This window comes from Pleurodeles waltl, chromosome 3_1 (genome assembly GCF_031143425.1).
Source record: "Pleurodeles waltl isolate 20211129_DDA chromosome 3_1, aPleWal1.hap1.20221129, whole genome shotgun sequence".
NCBI lineage: Eukaryota > Metazoa > Chordata > Amphibia > Caudata > Salamandridae > Pleurodeles > Pleurodeles waltl.
The window spans coordinates 521,746,204-521,764,940 of NC_090440.1; the positions used below are offsets into that span (position 1 = coordinate 521,746,204).

The window sequence follows — 18,737 nt, forward strand, 5'->3', positions numbered from 1 at the left end:
CAAGGAAAGACCTCAGTTGATCTTTATTGACAGGTCTAGGTGCCCTTTCAATTGCCTCCATCAAACTGACTTTAGGCTTAATACCCTTCCCTGAAATGGTATGCCCCAGGTATTCAACACTCCGGCATGCAAATTTACATTTGTCAGGCTCAACTGTCAAACCTGCATCCTCCAAAATACAACATACATTTCCTAACACACGATCATGCTCATGCATACATATTTTCTGCCCAAACCAATACATCATCCTGAAAAAACCTAACACATTTCACACCTCCCAGCAGATCTTGCATAACTCTCTGAAAAACTGCCGAAGCGGACGCAAGTCCAAATGGTATGCGAATAAACCTAAAAGCCCCTTCAGGTGTAATAAATGACGTGAGATGACGAGATTCAGGATGTAACATAATCTGGTGATATGCATTAGATAGATCCAATGTCGAATACACTTCACCCCCTTGAATTCCACACAACAATTCATTAATATTTGGAATCGGGTGTCTGTCAACCCAAATATAATCATTTAGGTCTCTTAAATCTACACACATTCTTATTTTTCCATTAGGTTTACGGGCCAAAACAACTGGGCTCAACCATTCAGATGCCTCTATTCTTTCAATTACACCTAAGTCTAGTAATCTTGATAACTCCTCTCTCAGCACATCTCTCAGTACAATCGGCACACTCCTCTCCTTATGCACTCTCGGAACCGCCCCATCCTTCAACACAATGCGGTGTTGGAATTTTTTTAGACACCCTAACCTACTACTAAACAGATTCGGAAACTTCATCTTCCAGTTCTCAGTATCCTCTTGCACAACTGATAGAACTTGTTCCTCACTGTTCGGGTCCAACACCACCTTCAATTTTTTTTGCTCATTCCAGCCCAATAAACATCGTCCACTTTCCACCACATACAAATCACAATCCGTCTGCCTATGAGTAAACATCAAGTTGCTTTGGAAATACCCCAAAACAGGAATCTTGTTGCCTCCATAGCCCACCAAATCCACTTCGGCATTAACTTACTCCTTACAACCTACTCTCTCCCATGTCACTTTATCTATGAGAGTATATGGTGAACACAAGTCAGCCCACATGCGTCCCATTACACCATTTACACTAACTTCACACTTTGGAGGTTTGTACTTGCACTGTTTCAACCCAGAAACATTCATTTGTTCATTCATAGACATGATATTAAGCATTAATATCTCAATATGGTCATCTTTTACCTCCTCACCACTGGAACTTCCTTGTTCCCCTCTTGTCTGGGCACTGTCACATACATAGTTCACACTTTTCCTTTTATATATCCCTTTCTTCTGATTACACACCTTTGAAAAATGCCTCCTCTTGTCACACGTGAAGCATTTGGCATCTCTTGCAGGACATCTTGTTGAAGACGCTAAATGTTTTGTACTACCACACTTATAACACCTTCTCCTGTCATCCAACCTGCCCATATTCTTAGTAATCTTAACAGAACTTACAGCCTGTATCAGTGCATCCTCAGCATCCTTCATACTTAATTCTTTGACATATTTCGACGTACTCTCCACCCGTTTTGCAACCCTTATTGCTTCTTCCAAAGATGGATTCTTCAAGTTTAATAACTTTTCTTGGATCTTTAAACGTTTCGTACTATTGATTAACTGATATCTGATAATCTCTTCATGTAAGTCTCTAAACTTGCATGTATTTGCCAGTGTGCGTAATACACTCACAAACTGATCCACAGATTCATGAGCAGCTTGGGCTCTAGAAAACAATCTATGACGCTCTACAACAATATTCAACTTGCAACCAAAATGTTCCTCCAATCCTTCTAAGGCCTTTGTATAAACATCGTCTTCATCACAGTTCTCATCCTCATCCGAACCTCTACCCTCACTAGTTAACAAATTTGCAGAAGGTAATGTTTTCAAAATCTTCCTACCTTCCACCCCCACATTATGTTTTAATAAGGCAAGCTTCCTCTTATCTGTGAAAATAGCCCCCCATAAAGCTTCCAAATAAGTCTTAAATGTCTCTCTCCAATCCTCCCAAGACATGTTCGGTTCACCCGGTACACTCAAAAACGTGGGTGGTGGCGCTATGGATTGCATCTCTCTTTTTTATTTTTTAAGCTATAAGGTTCTTATAACAAACAACCATTCACATTTACAACAAAATTCCTCTAAAAACAACAAACTGACAAACAAAAATGAAGTCACTGTCGTCCTTCGATCCACAATAAGTCCTCATCTAAGTTCTGAATTTCAGTGCACGATCAGCAGAAATTTAGCTCCTATTCCTTCTCATGAATTCTCTTAACACGCTGTCCTTGCATCCAAAAAAATGATTCACGTCTTCACATGAAAACCAACCAATGGTTTTGTTTCTATGAATGGTTTCCCTTACACCAACGCCGTGATGTATTTCCCACAGCACGCAGCTCGCCTGCACAGCGTTAATGATGCTCGCACTCAAGGTGTCCTCGCGAACATCACACGGAGTTGTCAGCACGCGAGGTAAGGCCACAGCCAGCTCGAACGCGTTTTAACTGTAAACGCGCGAGAGCTGCTTTTAACAAAAACAGCAATGCGTGAGTGCCGCTGTTCAGGCCAACCTTAAAACTTATTCCACTCGCTGCCAAATATGCCGCGATATAATGCGGCACTGAATCTTGTCTCTTCTTCACTACTTCACTGCCTCTTCTTCACTGCAGCACTGCATCTTGCCTCTTCTTCACTACTCCACTGCCTCCTCTACACTGCCTCTTCTTTTGGCAAATCTGAAGTTGGAATGACTAAATGTCCAAACCAACGACATGAAGCTTCCAAGCAATATGTCATACTCCTCGCGTCTTTGCTCCCAAAAATAATCTTCGTTCCACAACACAATAAAATGTTGAACTTGTCAGTTAAAAAAAAAAACGCCCATCAATACCGAATACACTGCCAGGGTTGATCCTCAGAGACAGCATCCCATCCTCGTCGCCACTAAAGGAGCCAGGAACACGATAATCCACAAATATATCTTCTTTATTCTGAGATCAGATCTACACATCCAACCCTGGCAGATCTCAGGAGCAACTGAGTCCACCTCACGATCTACCTCAGCATTCCACCCAGTTGCTAAGCACCATTAGAACCACTAGCCAATTCCCCACTATAATACAACAGAAACGGACAAACTAAATTGTATGGCCTGGTCCATGTCCTTTTCCTCTGGAATCAAAACTCTATTTGAGGGATTAAAGATAAATGTGCCACCCATTCCTCCCCTGGAATCAAGGAGTCCATATTCTGTGAAGGGACTTCAGAAACCAATGGACGGTTAATAACGTCCCAAAATGTTTTCATGTCTTTCAGAGTACCCGCTACCAAACGATCCGACCAGGCCTCTCTCCTAAGCTCAGCGTTCCTCTAATTTATTACAAATGTATAATTTGTCTTGGCTATATGAACTTGCTCTTCATTACAGGAAGTGGAACAAAGGGCTCTTTTTAATTCCTTATTAGCTTTTGTACAGGCACTGTTAAACCATCCTACAAAGGGGACATTATTGGAGGGTGTTAGAAATGGGTTCTTTGGTTGGCAGTCAGATTACCCCCTGTCCAAGCAACGGCCCTCACTCTAGTCAGGGTAAAGGAGAATCACCCTCTGTTATCCCCCACTCACCCTCTGGGTAGCTTGGCACTAGCAGGCAGGCTTAACTTCAGAAGCAATGTATAAGGTATTTGTACCAACACACACAGTAATACAGAGAAAACAGTGTATCATTTCTCAAGCCGCATTGCGTCAATCTCCCAGCCGCGATGCAAGTGGAGCATCGATTTTAGCCACGAGGCTGGAGGCGCATTGTTTATCAGCCGCATTGCAGATGGTGCATCGAAAGTTTCCCTGCACAGCTGTCTGTGCGTGGATTTCTGTCTTTTTCTGCCAGCTTCACCCTTCAAGGGCCCAGAGACAGGTTGGGGCACCACTTGGCTGGGCAGGAGTCTCAACAGAGAGTCCAGGTGCTGGCAGAGAGAAGTCTTTGGGGTCTCTGAAACTTCAACAACAGCTCAGATCAAGCCCTTGGAGATTCTTCATCAATGGGAAGTCACACAAAAGTCAGTCTTTGTCCTCTCTCAGGCAGAATCAGCTACTGCAGGCTGACCCAACAAAGCACAGTCACAGGCAAAGGGGCAGTACTCCTCCTGTAGCTCTACATCTCTTCTCCTTGGCAGAGGTTCCTCTTGGTTCCAGAAGTAATCTGATTTCCACGTGTTTTGGGTCCAATACTTATTCACCTTTCTGCCTTTGAAGTAGGCCTACTTCAAAGGGAAGTCTCTGTTGTTCACAAGATCCTGCTTTGCCCAGGCCAGGCCCCAGACACACACCATGGGTTGGAGACTGCATTGTGAGAGGGCAGGCACAGCCCATTCAGGTGTAAGTGACCACTCCTCCCGCCACTCTAACACAGATGGCTCATCAGAATATGCAGGCTTCACCCCAGCTCCCTTTGTCTCACTGTCTAGAGGGGAATCACAAATAGCCCAACTGTCAAACTGACCCAGACAGGCAATCAACAAACAGGCAGAGTCACAGAATGGTTTAAGGAACAAAATGCCTACTATCTAAAAGTGGCATTTTCAAACTAACAATCTAAAAACCAATTTCACTAAAAGATGTATTTTTAAATTGTGTGTTCAGAGACCCTGAACTCCAGATTTAAAGGCAGCCCCCATGTTAACCTATGAGAGAGACAGGCCTTGCAACACTGAAGACTGAATTTAGCAGTATTTCACAGTTAGGACCTGTAAAACACATCAGTACATGCCCCACCTTTCACATACACTGCACCCTGCCCATGGGGCTACCCAGGGCCTACCTTAGGGGTGCCTTACATGTAGAAAAAGGGAAGGTGTAGGCTTGGCAAGTGGGTATACTTGCCAGGTCGATTTGGCTGTTTAAAACTGCACACGGACACTGCAGTAGCAGGTCTGAGCCATGTTTACTGGGCTACTCATGTGGGTGGCACAACCAGTGCTGCAGGCCCACTAGTAGCATTTGATTTACAGGCCCTATGCACCTCTATTTCACTTTACTAGGGACTTACTAGTAAATCAAATATCCCAATCATGGAAAGCCAATTACACATATAATTTACACAGGAAACACTTACACTTTAGCACTGGTCAGCAGTGGTAAAGTGTCCAGAGCAAACAAAACAGCAAAAACAGAGTCCAGCACACAGAAACAACCTGGGAAGCAGAGGAAAAGGTTAGGTGAGACCACTCCAAGGATGCCAAGTCTACCAGAAGAGCTTCTCACTAAAAGAGCTGATGAAATAGCAGTACAGAGTAATTCAACACCCTGTTCTTGCACAGCAGGAACGTCCTCTACTGTCAGACAACTATTGATGAGATCCAAGTTCTCACTCATAATTTTAAACTGTAGGTCCTGCATGTTTACCTTGTCCCATTTCACTCTTAGACCTTTGTTCGGTTATACCGTAGAAAAAGATCAGTACATTTCTCAGTCCCTGATCTTAAAATAAATTGATGTGCGCTACTAATGGATTATGATCACTAGTGTAATGTGGAGAAATTGTAAAATCCCAAAAAACAGTACCATAATTTATAGAGATTAGTATAAAATCAATTGTACTTCTGTAAGATCCCCCCATGAAGGTTGGACAATACCTAGTAGAATCATCAACACATCGGTCAAGGAGGCCAAATCATTTGAAATCAAGATGCCATTTAACACATCTCCATATTCTGAATGAATAAAATGGGACATTTGGTAACCATCCTTGTTTTCCCCTCCACGTGCACGTGAGCCACTAAGAGCCCAAATTGTACATTTAAAATCCCCCAACCATAAAATACATAATGGCTGTTTGAATAAGGTTACTTTCCTAATTTCCTCATGTATGATGTGGATAGATTTAACTACACCTTTATGATGAGAGCTTACACTGGGCTGAGGGCAATTCATTATTTTTTTAAGCCATATGAATGATTGCACTGGAATACCTGAGCTGAGACTGCAGAATCCGGGCCCCTCTCTCCCCTTCTACCCTGTTTATTAGTGGAGATGGAATTACTGATATTATCTTGATGTATACGTCCATGTGGATGATCTGCGAAATCATTCGATAAAAGTCCTATGACCCGTTGCTCATTTACTTGTGGGTAATCAGGTTCCTGGTTTGCCCCACACTCTAGATGAGAACTAATTAATTGCACTTCTTTGCAAGAATTATACAACATCAAAGGTTGCTCTTCAGTTTTCCCTAGCTTCATCGTTATGGGTTTCAGGGCATCTGTAGGAAAGTTTACAATACAAAAGTAGAGATAATCAACTAGAGAAAAGCCCTGTCCTGACCCACAGCTTTAGTCAAAGTATTCTCTTGACCAGGACTTTGCAAACTTCTTTGGGGGCAAGGCATAGCCTTTTAGACTTTGTACCAATCTCTTCTCTTTTCCATTTCTCTCCCTTAGATTTGGAGCTTCCGCCCTCGCCCACTCTCTGAGCCATAAGTTGCAAACAGGCAGCAGAATTATTGATAGCATTAACAGGAGCAATGGAAGGGGAGAGCGGGACGATGGATTCAATCAATCAATCAATCAATCATGGCACTTGTAAAGCGCACTACTCACCCATGAGGCTCTCAAGGCGCTGGGGGAGGCTCCTACTGCTCGAACAGCCATGTCTTGAGGTGGTTCCTGAAGGTTAGCAGGTCCTGTGTCTATCGCAGGTGGAAAGGAAGAGTGTTCCACATCTTGGCGGCGAGGTGGGAGAACGATCTGCCACGGCAGTCGTTCTGTGAATGCGTGGAACGTGGAATGGGATTCCCTCCTTCCCTCCCCCTCACAAGTAGCAGATTCCTGTACCATAACTGTCTGGAAGGGCAGTGGCGAGGACAGGGATGGTCTCCTCTCTACCAGTTCAATTTCTTTACTAATGGTGCTGACAACACGCTGTAAAAAAACTTCAAGGGTGGTACTAGTGGCAGGTGGCACAGAAGTAGTTTTTAGTTTCCCCATGTCTATTGCTGCAGTCCCCCCACACTGGCAAGTACCTCTGAATATTAGAGCCAAGATGGGGGTGGTCCAGCCCAGCCTCATTCGGTCACAGACGGGCACAGATGGGCCTGCTGATTGCCTTGTCTTCGTCTGGGCTGTAGGAGTCAAAATACAGTTAAAAGCATCAGCTGCCTCCCACGTCCCTCCTCTCGGCCAAATGAATGCTGGGGAACTGAGTCCCACCCCAGCACAAGTCAGCACACATCAGTGCGGTCAATCAGGGCAAAAGAAATCGGTGCAGCCTTCCAGGAGCACCAAGTTCATGTCATTGCAGTAGTGGAGAGCACGTCCCCTCTCCTTCTGCTTCATATTCAGCTTTATGAAGTGCCTAGGACTTTCCTGTAAGCCACACTCTTGTAAATACTTATGTTAGTCTCTTAGGAGAAAGAGAGGTTAGTTTCATGTACACCTGTTCACATATCCACATGATATCTAGATTCCATTCAAAGTCTATGGCTGTGACTCTCAAACAACCACCACTGTACTGTCCTGTTTCATGGCAATCCACAACTGAATTCATGCCAGCAATCTTAAAGTGACTCGAGACAAGACAAGGGTTGTCATCTGGGGCGAGTACATGTCTTTGGACATTTGATCATTGGTCCAGTATCCTGAGTAGTGTCCCTTTCTGGTAAATGTGGTTCATAATCTGTTAATTTAGATAGATTGTGATCTTCTACAGTGGCTGCAGAATGGAACTGCTAGGCTAGTGATTGGTATTGGTCATCAACTACACATTTCACAAGTAATAGCAAGTTTAGGTTAGCTTCTGGTACCTTTATGTATTAAGGTTATATCACTGTGCATAGTGCACAAGGCTGTTCTCACAGCTGGCCCTTCTTCCAACTTTCTATCATTACTGATCACTTTCAAAGCTGCATAAAACGTGTTCCCTATTATTTATTCACACCCTAGCTGTAATTTCACTAGTTGTCGAAAAGTGACTATTAACCATGAATGTTGTCCAACCAGTGAGCACCAAGAAGTCCATACCAGTCAATTTTTTTTTTTTTTACAAAATGTAAGAACATAGCATTACAAATATCGCCGTTTTAAAATGGATGGATGGGATGTATACTGTTTTAGATTGTTCTGTTCTAGAGGCAGATTAAGGTTACATCAAGGTCGAAATGCGTGTCCATGGGCAATTAGCAGCAGAAAAAATATTCAATGAATGCTCACAGACCTAAGCTACAATTTTGTTATTAGGTTTTCACAATTGTACTATGCTTATACGCTACATTGAAAAAACATGTTCCTCCTTTCATTTTATATTCATTATGATTTTCTTATATTCAGATTTTTGGACCTGTGCAATCGATATTGAAGTTTAAGAACATAGAAGAAGTTATCAAAAGAGCCAACAATACAGAGTATGGACTTACAGCAGCAGTGTTCACCAAAAGTCTGGACAAAGCAATGAAAATCGCATCTTCTGTGCAGTCTGGGACAGTCTGGTGAGTACTCATCCTATGCACCAAGCAAATAGCTGAGAATCTATGCTACCCACGCATGGAGTCACAGCTCATTTTATAACCTGGTAAAGAACAATGTAATCCATTTCAACACCATGGCCCTCATTATGACATTGGCAGTAATGACCGCCTACCGCCGTGGTGACGGACGCCAAAACACCGTTGCTGCGGCTACCTAACGTCCGCATATTATGACCGCAGACGGAATTCTGCCAGAAGGCGGATTCCGGCTACAGTCATGGCGGCGGACGGCAGTACGGTGGCACTGCTGCAAGCAGCAGCGCCACGCCAGTAGACCGCCGCAGACCGTATCATGATCCATGATACGGCCTGGCGGTGTTCTGCTGACGGACGTTGCTGCTGGCAGCAGCGCTGCATCCTGTCTCCTGCCAGAGGAACCCCTGCAAGCAGGTAAGTCGGGTGCTCCGACAGGGGAGGGGGGTGGGAGGTGTTGTGTGTGTGTGTGAGTGTGTGTGTGTATGTATGTGTGTGCGTGCATGTGGGCGTTTGGCATGTGGAATGTGTGTGAGCATGTATGTTGTGTTGTGTGAATGCATGTCTGAATGTATGTCAGTGTGTGTTGATGTGTGTGTGAATTAATGTATGCATGCGTGGGTGAATGTGAGTATGAGTCTGTGTATGCGTGTGTATGTTGGTGCGTGAATGTGCATGTATGTCAGGGGGTTGGGAAAGGGAGGGTGGGGGAAGAATCTGGGGAGGGGGCGGGGGATACCCCTATCAGTGTCAGGGAAGGAATTCTCTGGCACTGATAGTGCCTACCGCCATGGTTTTCGTGGAGGTAAGATTGCCACGAAAACCATGGCGGTAGGCGGGGTCATAATCCTGCGGGTGGAACAGTGACAGCTGCCTGGCTGGAGACTGACGTCTCCTGCCCAGCGGCTGTTACCGCCCTGGCGGACGGAGTGGTACATTGGCGGTTTGGCTTGAGCCAAACCACCAATGTCATATTTTGGGGAAAATATACCGCCAGCCTTCTGGCACTACCTTTCTCCAAAATACCGCCATCGGCCAGGGTCATAATGAGCCCCTATGTCTACACCATTAAAACCGTGGAAAGGTAAATCCAGTATTCGTAAATGTGAAGTATACAAGGCTCATGGTTGTTCAGTTATTGATTTGGAAGGATGAGCTTAGATTCATCAGAGAGGTTTTGATTTTAGTTGATTATTCACAGCCTCAGGAGCAGGAGTCCTTCTCACTTGTCTCCTCTCCTTCATTCACTTTCCTGGATATCTATGGGATGCACAATCTCGAATACTGAACAGTTCTGTTGTGGGGTTTTAATAGTTACACACAATGTGAGAAATCGCCACACTAGTCTACTGCTGAGACTGATGATGGCAAGATTCTGTGCGTTCCTTCAAATCTGCTAGAGCACATTGCACACACAATTATCACCATCTGTTTGCAACTGGTTACTACTGTGTGTGCTCAGGAGGATGAAAGATAGGCATTCTTACCTGCACTTGAAACTGACACTTCCCAAATCTGATGTTTACAAACAACATCAACAGAATGACAGTACCCTTCAGTATAGGGACAAACAACACCTTAAAACCATCTCTCGAAGTAATTCTAAGCACATTGCATTACTGGGGCACCTAACTCAGATTCATGCCTGGAGCAGACCCTATTTCTACACCATACTGTCTTCATTCAGTCTGGGCTGTCTCTTTTGGTGTGGTACAAAGACTGATTTGCATATGTTGGTCCTTGCAAATAATGGATTAGATGAGCTAAAAATGATGAAATACAGTGCAGTCCAAAGTGACCTAGTGTCTGAAATTAGTTCAATTGTTTCGTCACTTTTTGTAGTGTTTAAGTCTTTATGAGCATGCTATGTTATGTATGGATGGTCCTCAGGTGTAAGAGTGCTCTTTCCTTGAAAACACATAGAATGTGAGCAAATCACGTATACAGCAACTGACTTCAGACCCACATATTTCCTGTTGATTTCTACATTGAACAACACAGATAAGGCCAATGAGCTGCATTCTATTATTAAAGAATGGAGCTGGATTATTTACTACCCTCACTGGTGTTTAACTGATGACTTACATCTAGTTTTGTTTCCCCTTTATTAATACCCCCTGATATATCCTTAAATTAATATTGCATTCAAGGCAACAACCAACGTCATTGAACACTTACAAGGCTATTGTAGTCACAAATCTTATTCAGTGTTACAAAAAAACCCAATAAAAATAGGAATAAAGCTTTTAATTTTGCGTGGCTGTAGATAAACATGTTCTGTATAGTCCTGCCATCTAGTGTTGGGCTCAGGTTTTAAAACGTGTTTTTCTTCGAAGAAGTTGTTCGACTCATGAGATCCTGTGACTCTTCCTCTTCAAGGTAATGTGCATGGTCATCAGTGCCATCTTCAGGTTGTTTTTCTCCACCTTCGGGCTTGGACGTGGTTCTCAAAGCTCACTCTTGACATCTGTTCTCGAGGCCTTTCAAACCTGGAGAACCACGCACTGTCATAAAGGATTTGTTCCGCAATGGCTACAAAGCATCAGTGACGACTCTCCAAAGAACCAACTGGTCAACTACTCAGCACCACCTGGAGCGCAAAATGTTCTGGTAGTGGTGATGGAATAAACCCAATTTCGAAGGTGCCCTCTAGGAATACAACAAGTCCACACAACAATAATTTGTGCCTCTCCCCCGTAAGAGTGTGCGGCGTGTCAGCAGTTCAAGTCCAAAAGTACTTTAAGACACCATCGGGCATGGCGACTCACTCACAGAACTGAGACCACCTCTGAGCTCAAGGCTCTCAGAGGGAGAGGAGATCATCAGCATCGATGAGGAGGAAGAGGAAGAGGACCCGAGTTGGTAGTTATCCCTCACTACATCACCTCTGGAGATTCCAACATTGACACTGGAGGCAGCGATGATAAGGAGCAACCATCTTTCTCGTTCTGTAAGGGTCTTGAAATTGTTCCAGGGACAACCTCAAGGCCGAAGACAAAGACTATGCCAAGGGTCATGAGCACTGTTGCCCCTCAAGTTACAACACATAAAGCATGACTACAGGACTTGTTCGTCACGTTTCCTGGGCTGCTCGGCTGATCCAGTCTAGGACGTGACTCTAAGTGGTTCCATTTGACACCAAGAAACCAAGTCAAGACTTCAGAGCTGAGAAAGAATGAAATACCCGTAGAACCTGATTGGGCTTCTAGTCACAAGACCAAGCCCAGCACAGAGGCCTTGAAGTCGCAGACGTCCGGCCTTCATGCCTCACCAACGCCATTGGCGCCAAAGCCCTCAGCACCAAAACCCTTGGCATCAAAATCCTCAGCGTCAAAAGACCTGTCACCAAAGGGATGTTCAAAAAGCCCTAACAATGACAGTTCAGCATCTATAGCAAAGTTGGCTCTGAAACACCATGCTGCCAAGAAAGAAGAGGGTTCAGTCTTCAAAAAGTTGCATCAGATCCTCAACAAGAGTCAGTGGACTATTGCTCCATAGACTGGGAAACTTAGTACTTCTACAAGCAAGAGGCTAGCATTTGAGGAGCCTTTAATGTTTCTGCCACCAAAGAGACCTATGGTCAACAAAGACACCAGTTTACCACCACCCCCATTACCACCCAGCTCACCAGAGCATTCACTTACAACGCACTGTCCTTTAAACAACCACAGGAAGTGTCGATCCGTATTCCCCCGGCGATGATTTGGGGGCTTTTAGAATATGTGCAGAGCCCTGAAAATTGTTGGAAGGCCTCTAATGTTGACCGATAGGATGGCCCAGATTAGTACCAGTTCCCATCAAACCATCCTCACCAGACAACACCACAAATTACCATAGTGTCATTCAAACAGCTGCAGCATACCACAAGGTTGTCACCCCTGAAGAGGAGGACTTTTTAGTAAAGACTTTATCCAGAATGCAAAGAAGTGCTCAATATCTACATATGTTAAAGTCTATGCTAAAACTGCCAATAGACATTTTTAAAGAACACTTTACAATTAAAGTACTTATTCCTAGGGTAGAGAGGAAGTAGAAACCATCACTCTCAGCCCCGCTTTTCATTAGGGGGCACCCAACCTCTGATTCCTTAGTGTGAATTCTGCATGGAAATGAGGGGCAGCACAATCAACAGGAGATGCTCCTCCCCCTGACAAAGAGAGGACGAGGATTGATGCTGCAGGGAAAGGAGGGACTGTAGGCAACACAAATCACTGGGAGATTGCCAATTCTGTAGGGATGTGTTCTAAATACAACATAGCACAGTGGGACAAGATGGAGAATCTTCTCCTACATTTTCCAGATGAGTATAGGAAGAGAGGGGAGGATCTGATAAGTGAAGCAAAGCTCATATCTACTGCGACCATAAGATGTGCACTTGATGCAGCTAACACGTCAACAAGAGGTATCAACTCTGTGGTTCTTTTACATAGATATACGTAGTTGTGCATCTCATATTTTAAAACAGAAGTGCAACAACACCTGCTTAATGTCCCTTTTGATGGAGAACATTAATCCAACCCCAGGTCAATAAAATGTGGGGAAAAATTAAAAACTGAAACAGCAGCCACCCCATGCCAGTCCTTTCGGGAGCAGCAGGGAAGAGGTGGAAGTAAAGCATAAACTTCAGACCAAGGGCAAACCTATTAAACACAATGGCCGATTTACCATCAGCAAGGAGGTAAAGGTTTTGTCAGAGGCTCATATAGAAGCAATGGAGCCAGAGGGAAAGGTAGAGGTGCACCGGCCACAGGTACTGTCACCACTAAGCAACGACTCCCCTCCAGAGCCCCACAACCATGCAACACCTGTCAGGGGCAGACTTCTAGCAGTCCAGACACATTGGGCAGCAGCACTTCCAATCAATGGGTGCTTTCAATAGTACAGCACGGCTATTTTCTCAAACTCATATAAACTTCAACAAACATACCTCCAAGCACAAACATCCTCAGTCAGCAACATTTATACCTACTAAAGGTCAAGGTAAAGTTGCTTCTTGCAAAGGGGGCTATCAAACCTGTTCCAATCCGGTATCTGGGCAAAGGAGAGAATTCCCTCTACTTCTTAATTCTAAAAAAGATGGGACATTAAGGTGTATACTAGACTTCAGGTCTCTCAATCAATTCATCAAATTGGAACATCTTCATATGATCACTCTAAAGGATGTCATACCACTTTTACAGGAAGGCAACATGTCCTTTACTCCTAGATGAATACTTCCACATCCTCAACTATCATGCTCACTGCAAATGCCTGAGGTTTGTGGTAGGTGGCCGTCATTATCAATTCAAAGCAATGCCTTTTAGATTTACAACAGCCTTAAGGGCATTCACTAGAATGGGCAATAAATTCCACTCCACCAGTGGAGCTGGCGGAACTTTGTCCACTCTGCATTATGCTTGTAAGGCTGACTTCAAACCAAATTCTGCCAACTGCAGTGTGGCAAGTTTATTCTTGTGTGCGGCTCGCCATTAGTAATTGGTGAGTAAGAACTGGTGTCCCCATGCATGATTTTTGGCTGCTAGGGGGGCAACCGGTGAGATTTTATCATCACAGACTGTTGCGGGCAATCATGACCGTTCGTGGTAAGAAAGCTGCTGCTCGAGTAGAAAATCGACCTGATTGGCAGCAAAACCAACTCAAGCAGCAGAGTCCTCCGGTGCACCGTGTGGTGCCATTCACGTGGAACAAGCTCCCACTGCTAAAAATAAAACGAGCAGTGTGATGTGCAGAAACTCCGCAAATTCTGCCCACCTCTAGTATTCAGGAAATGTCTTGCAGTAGTAGCAGCTCACTAAAGGACAGGTTATTCATGTCTTCCCCTACCTAGACAATTGACTGATAAACAGTGGAGACAGAGCCAAACATGTAAAAGATACACATGCCACCATCACCCTGCTCCACAGAATGGGATTCACAATAAATGGTACAAAATCTCATCTGAAACCCCTCTAGATCCAACCCTACCTAGTTGCGATTCTCAACTCCATCACTGCCAAAGCCTACCTCAATCCCCAGAGGGTTTTCAATCTTCAGAACCAATTGGTTCTTTTTCAGCCACATTGATGCTTTCCAATCAGGACGGTAATGCTTCTCCTAGACATGGTGGCCTTTTGCATAGCTATTGTACCCCATGCACCGCCAAACATGAGCCCCTTACAGGAGTCCTTGTCATTACAGTGGTGAAATGCAGAGGGCAACCTAAAAGATCTAGTGTTAATTCAACCCACAGTACATTGTTCTCAGCAATGGTGGAACGGCAAGAATCTGTTGCAGAGAAAGGCTGTCATGGATCCACTCCAACAGGTGACTATTACCACCAACGCATCACTCAAAGGTTGGGGGGCACACATCTTTGAGATGACAGTCCAAGCATTATAGACTGCTCAACAAAGGACTCATCACATCCACATTTTAGAGCTCCTAGTGATACATGCTTCTTCTCTTACATTCACAACAAGGTAGTCATCATAAAGGCAGACAATATGACAGAAATGTATTACATAACAAAACAAGGAGGCACTCACTGGCTTCTCCTATCCCAGCTAGCAAAGAGCATATGGAAATGGGCAATGAAACATCACATTCACCCCTTGGAAGAATATCTCCTGTAGGAAGTTGGCTCTGTATGCACTATTTCAAAGTAAGAAATAGCATGCACAGAGTCCAAGGGTTCCCCTTAGAGGTAAGATAGTGGCAAAAAGAGATAATTCTAATGCTCTATTTTGTGGTAGTGTGGTCGAGCAGTAGGCTTATCAGAGGGTAGTGTTAAGCATTTGTTGTACACACACAGGCAATAAATGGGGAACACACACTCAAAGACAATTCCAGGCCAATAGGTTTTTATATAGAAAAATATATTTTCTTAGTTTATTTTAAGAACCACAGGTTCAAGATTTACAAACAATACTTTAAATGAAAGGTATTTCACTTAGGAACTTTGAATTAGCAAAATAGCATATACAGTTTTCACACAAATGTCAATAAGCAATTTTAAAACTAGACACTGCAATTTTCAACAGTTCCTGGGGGAGGTAAGTGTTTGTTAGTTTTGCAGGTAAGTAAACCACCTACAGGGTTCAAAGTTGGGTCCAAGGTAGCCCACCGTTGGGGGTTCAGAGCAACCCCAAAGTTACCACACCAGCAGCTCAGGGCCGGTCAGGTGCAGAGGTCAAAGTGGTGCCCAAAACACATAGGCTTCAATGGAGAAGGGGGTGCCCCGGTTCCAGTCTGCCAGCAGGTAAGTACCCGCGTCTTCGGAGGGCAGACCAGGGGGGTTTTGTAGGGCACCGGGGGGGACAGAAGTCAGCACAAAAAGTACACCCTCAGCGGCACGGGGGCGGCCGGGTGCAATGTGCAAACAGGCGTCGGGTTTGCAATAGAGTTCAATAGGAGACCCAGGGGTCTCTTCAGTGAAGCAGGCAGGCAAGGGGGGGGGGCTCCTCGGGGTAGCCACCACCTAGGCAAGGGAGAGGGCCACCTGGGGGTCGCTTCTGCACTGGAGGTCGGATCCTTCAGGTCCTGGGGGCTGCGGGTACAGTGTCTTTACCAGGCGTCGGGTTCTTTGAAGCAGGCAGTCGCGGTCAGGGAAAGCCTCTGGATTCCCCCTGCAGGTGTCGCTGGGGGGGCTCAGAGGGGGTCAACTCTGGCTACTCACGGGGTCGCAGTCGCCAGGGAGTCCTCCTTGTAGTATTGGTTCTCCGCAGGTCGAGCCGGGGGTGTCGGGTGCAGAGTGCAAAGTCTCACGCTTCCGGCGGGAAACGTGTGTTTTTTAAAAGTTGCTTCTTTGTTGCAAAGATGTTTCTTCTTTGGAGCAGAGCCACTGTCCTCAGGAGTTCTTGGTCCTTTTAGATGCAGGGTAGTCCTCTGAGGCTTCAGAGGTCGCTGGACCCTGTGGAATGCGTCGCTGTTGCAGTTTTTCTTGAAGTGGGGAGACAGGCCGGTAGAGCTGGGGCCAAAGCAGTTGGTGTCTCCGTCTTCTCTGCAGGGCTTTCAGGTCAGCAGTCCTTCTTCATCTTAGGTTGCAGGAATCTATCTTGCTAGGTTCTGGGAGCCCCTAAATACTCAATTTAGGGGTGTGTTTAGGTCTGGGGGTTAGTAGCCAATGGCTACTAGCCCTGAGGGTGGCTACACCCTCTTTGTGCCTCCTCCCTGAAGGGAGGGGGGCACATCCATAATCCTATTGGGGGAATCCTCCATCTGCAAGATGGAGGATTTCTAAAAGTCAGAGTCACCTCAGCTCAGGACACCTTAGGGGCTGTCCTGACTGGCCAGTGACTCCTTGTTTTTTTCATTATCTCCTCTGGCTTTGCCGCCAAAAGTGGGGCCGTGGCTGGAGGGGGTGGGCAACTCCACTAGCTGGAGTGCCCTGGGGTGCTGTAACAAAGGGGGTGAGCCTTTGAGGCTCACCGCCAGGTGTTACAGTTCCTGCAGGGGGAGGTGAGAAGACCCTCCACCCAGTACAGGCTTTCTTACTAGCCACAGAGTGACAAAGGCACTCTCCCCATGTAACCAGCAACATGTCTGGTGTGTGGCAGGCTGGTAAAACTAGTCAGCCCACACTGGAAGTCGGGTATGTTTTCAGGGGGCATCTCTAAGATGCCCTCTGGGGTGTATTTCACAATAAAATGTACACTGGCATCAGTGTGCATTTATTGTGCTTAGAAGTTTGATACCAAACTTCCCAGTTTTCAGTGTAGCCATTATGGTGCTGTGGAGTTCGTGTATGACAGACTCCCAAACCACATACTCTTATGGCTACCCTGCACTTACAATGTCTAAGGTTTTGCTTAGACACTGTAGGGGCATAGTGTTCATGCACCTATGCCCTCACCTATGGTATAGTGCACCCTGCCTTAGGGCTGTAAGGCCTACTAGAGGGGTGACTTATCTATGCCATAGGCAGTGTGAGGTTGGCATGGCACCCTGAGGGGAGTGCCATGTCGACTTAGTCGTTTTCTCCCCACCAGCACACACAAGCTGGCAAGCAGTGTGTCTGTGCTGAGTGAGGGGTCTCCAGGGTGGCATAAGACATGCTGCAGCCCTTAGAGACCTTCCCTGGCATCAGGGCCCTTGGTACCAGGGGTACCAGTTACAAGGGACTTACCTGGATGCCAGGGTGTGCCAATTGTGGAAACAAAGGTACAGGTTACGGAAAGAGCACTGGTGCTGGGGCCTGGTTAGCAGGCCTCAGCACACTTAAATCATAACTTGGCATCAGCAAAGGCAAAAAGTCAGGGGGTAACCATGCCAAGGAGGCATTTCCTTACATCTCCCAAGAGTAGAAAATAACTCTGAGTACCTCTTAAGCAGGATGCAACAGCAAGTCCACGAGTGGGAACCCCACCCATAAATCCTTCAGCAGTATTTCCAAGTTTGGGGAATACCTGACATAGATCTCTTCACAACAGCAGAGAATGACAAATGCCAGCACTTCCCCTCTATGTTTCATCACCTACAGTCACAGGGCAATGGATCACAGGGCAATGCACAATGGATGAATTGGTCAAGGATATTTGCCTACACTTTTCTGCAGCTCCCACTACTTCCATGTATGGTGAGGAAGCTCAGGCAAACCTCTCTCACCCTAATTCTGGTAGCTCCCACATGGGCACGACAACCACAGTTCACCACCCTACTCGAGTTGTCGGTACTCCCACACGAGAAGCTCCCCAAAAGGCAGGACCTTCTCACACAAAATCATGGGACAATCAGGCACTCAGATCCCAGACAGTTCAATCTGGTTATCTGGCTCCTGAAGTCCTAGCGTTTAGGTAGCTAAACCTCCTCTCTGAATGTATGTCATTCTTAAAGAGGTGAAGCAACCTACTACTAGGACCTGTTACGCAACTAAGTGGAAAATATGTATTTACCATTGTATTGCAAACCACATGGATCCTGTCAAACTTATAGAACATAACCTACTATGTTACCTACTACAACTCTAAAGATTGAGTCTAGCCTGCACACATATACATCTTCATCTTGCAGCCATTGCTGCAAATCTACAAAACAAGGAATGCTGTTCACTGTTTAAAATTCCAGTTGACAAAGTGTTCATGGAAGGTTTAAAAAGAATAATACCTCCAAGAACACCACCTGTTCCAGTGTGGACTCTCAATGGAGTTCCAGTGTGGAATCTCAATGTGGGACTAACTTGACACATGGGTCCCCCTTTTCATAGAATGTTGCCTTTCTAGTAGCAATTA

The 18,737-nt window shown here is 45.3% G+C and overlaps 1 protein-coding gene across 2 annotated transcripts in view; it reads left to right on the forward strand.

The window, feature by feature from the left end:
- Nucleotides 1-18,737, forward strand: part of ALDH1A3 (aldehyde dehydrogenase 1 family member A3) — a 203,244-nt gene that overhangs the window by 160,655 nt on the left and 23,852 nt on the right. For both annotated transcript variants that reach the window (XM_069222799.1, XM_069222800.1), the window contains exon 11: nt 8,363-8,520. In XM_069222799.1, coding sequence (XP_069078900.1) covers nt 8,363-8,520 — 158 coding nt within the window. The remainder of the gene's footprint in view (nt 1-8,362; nt 8,521-18,737) is intronic.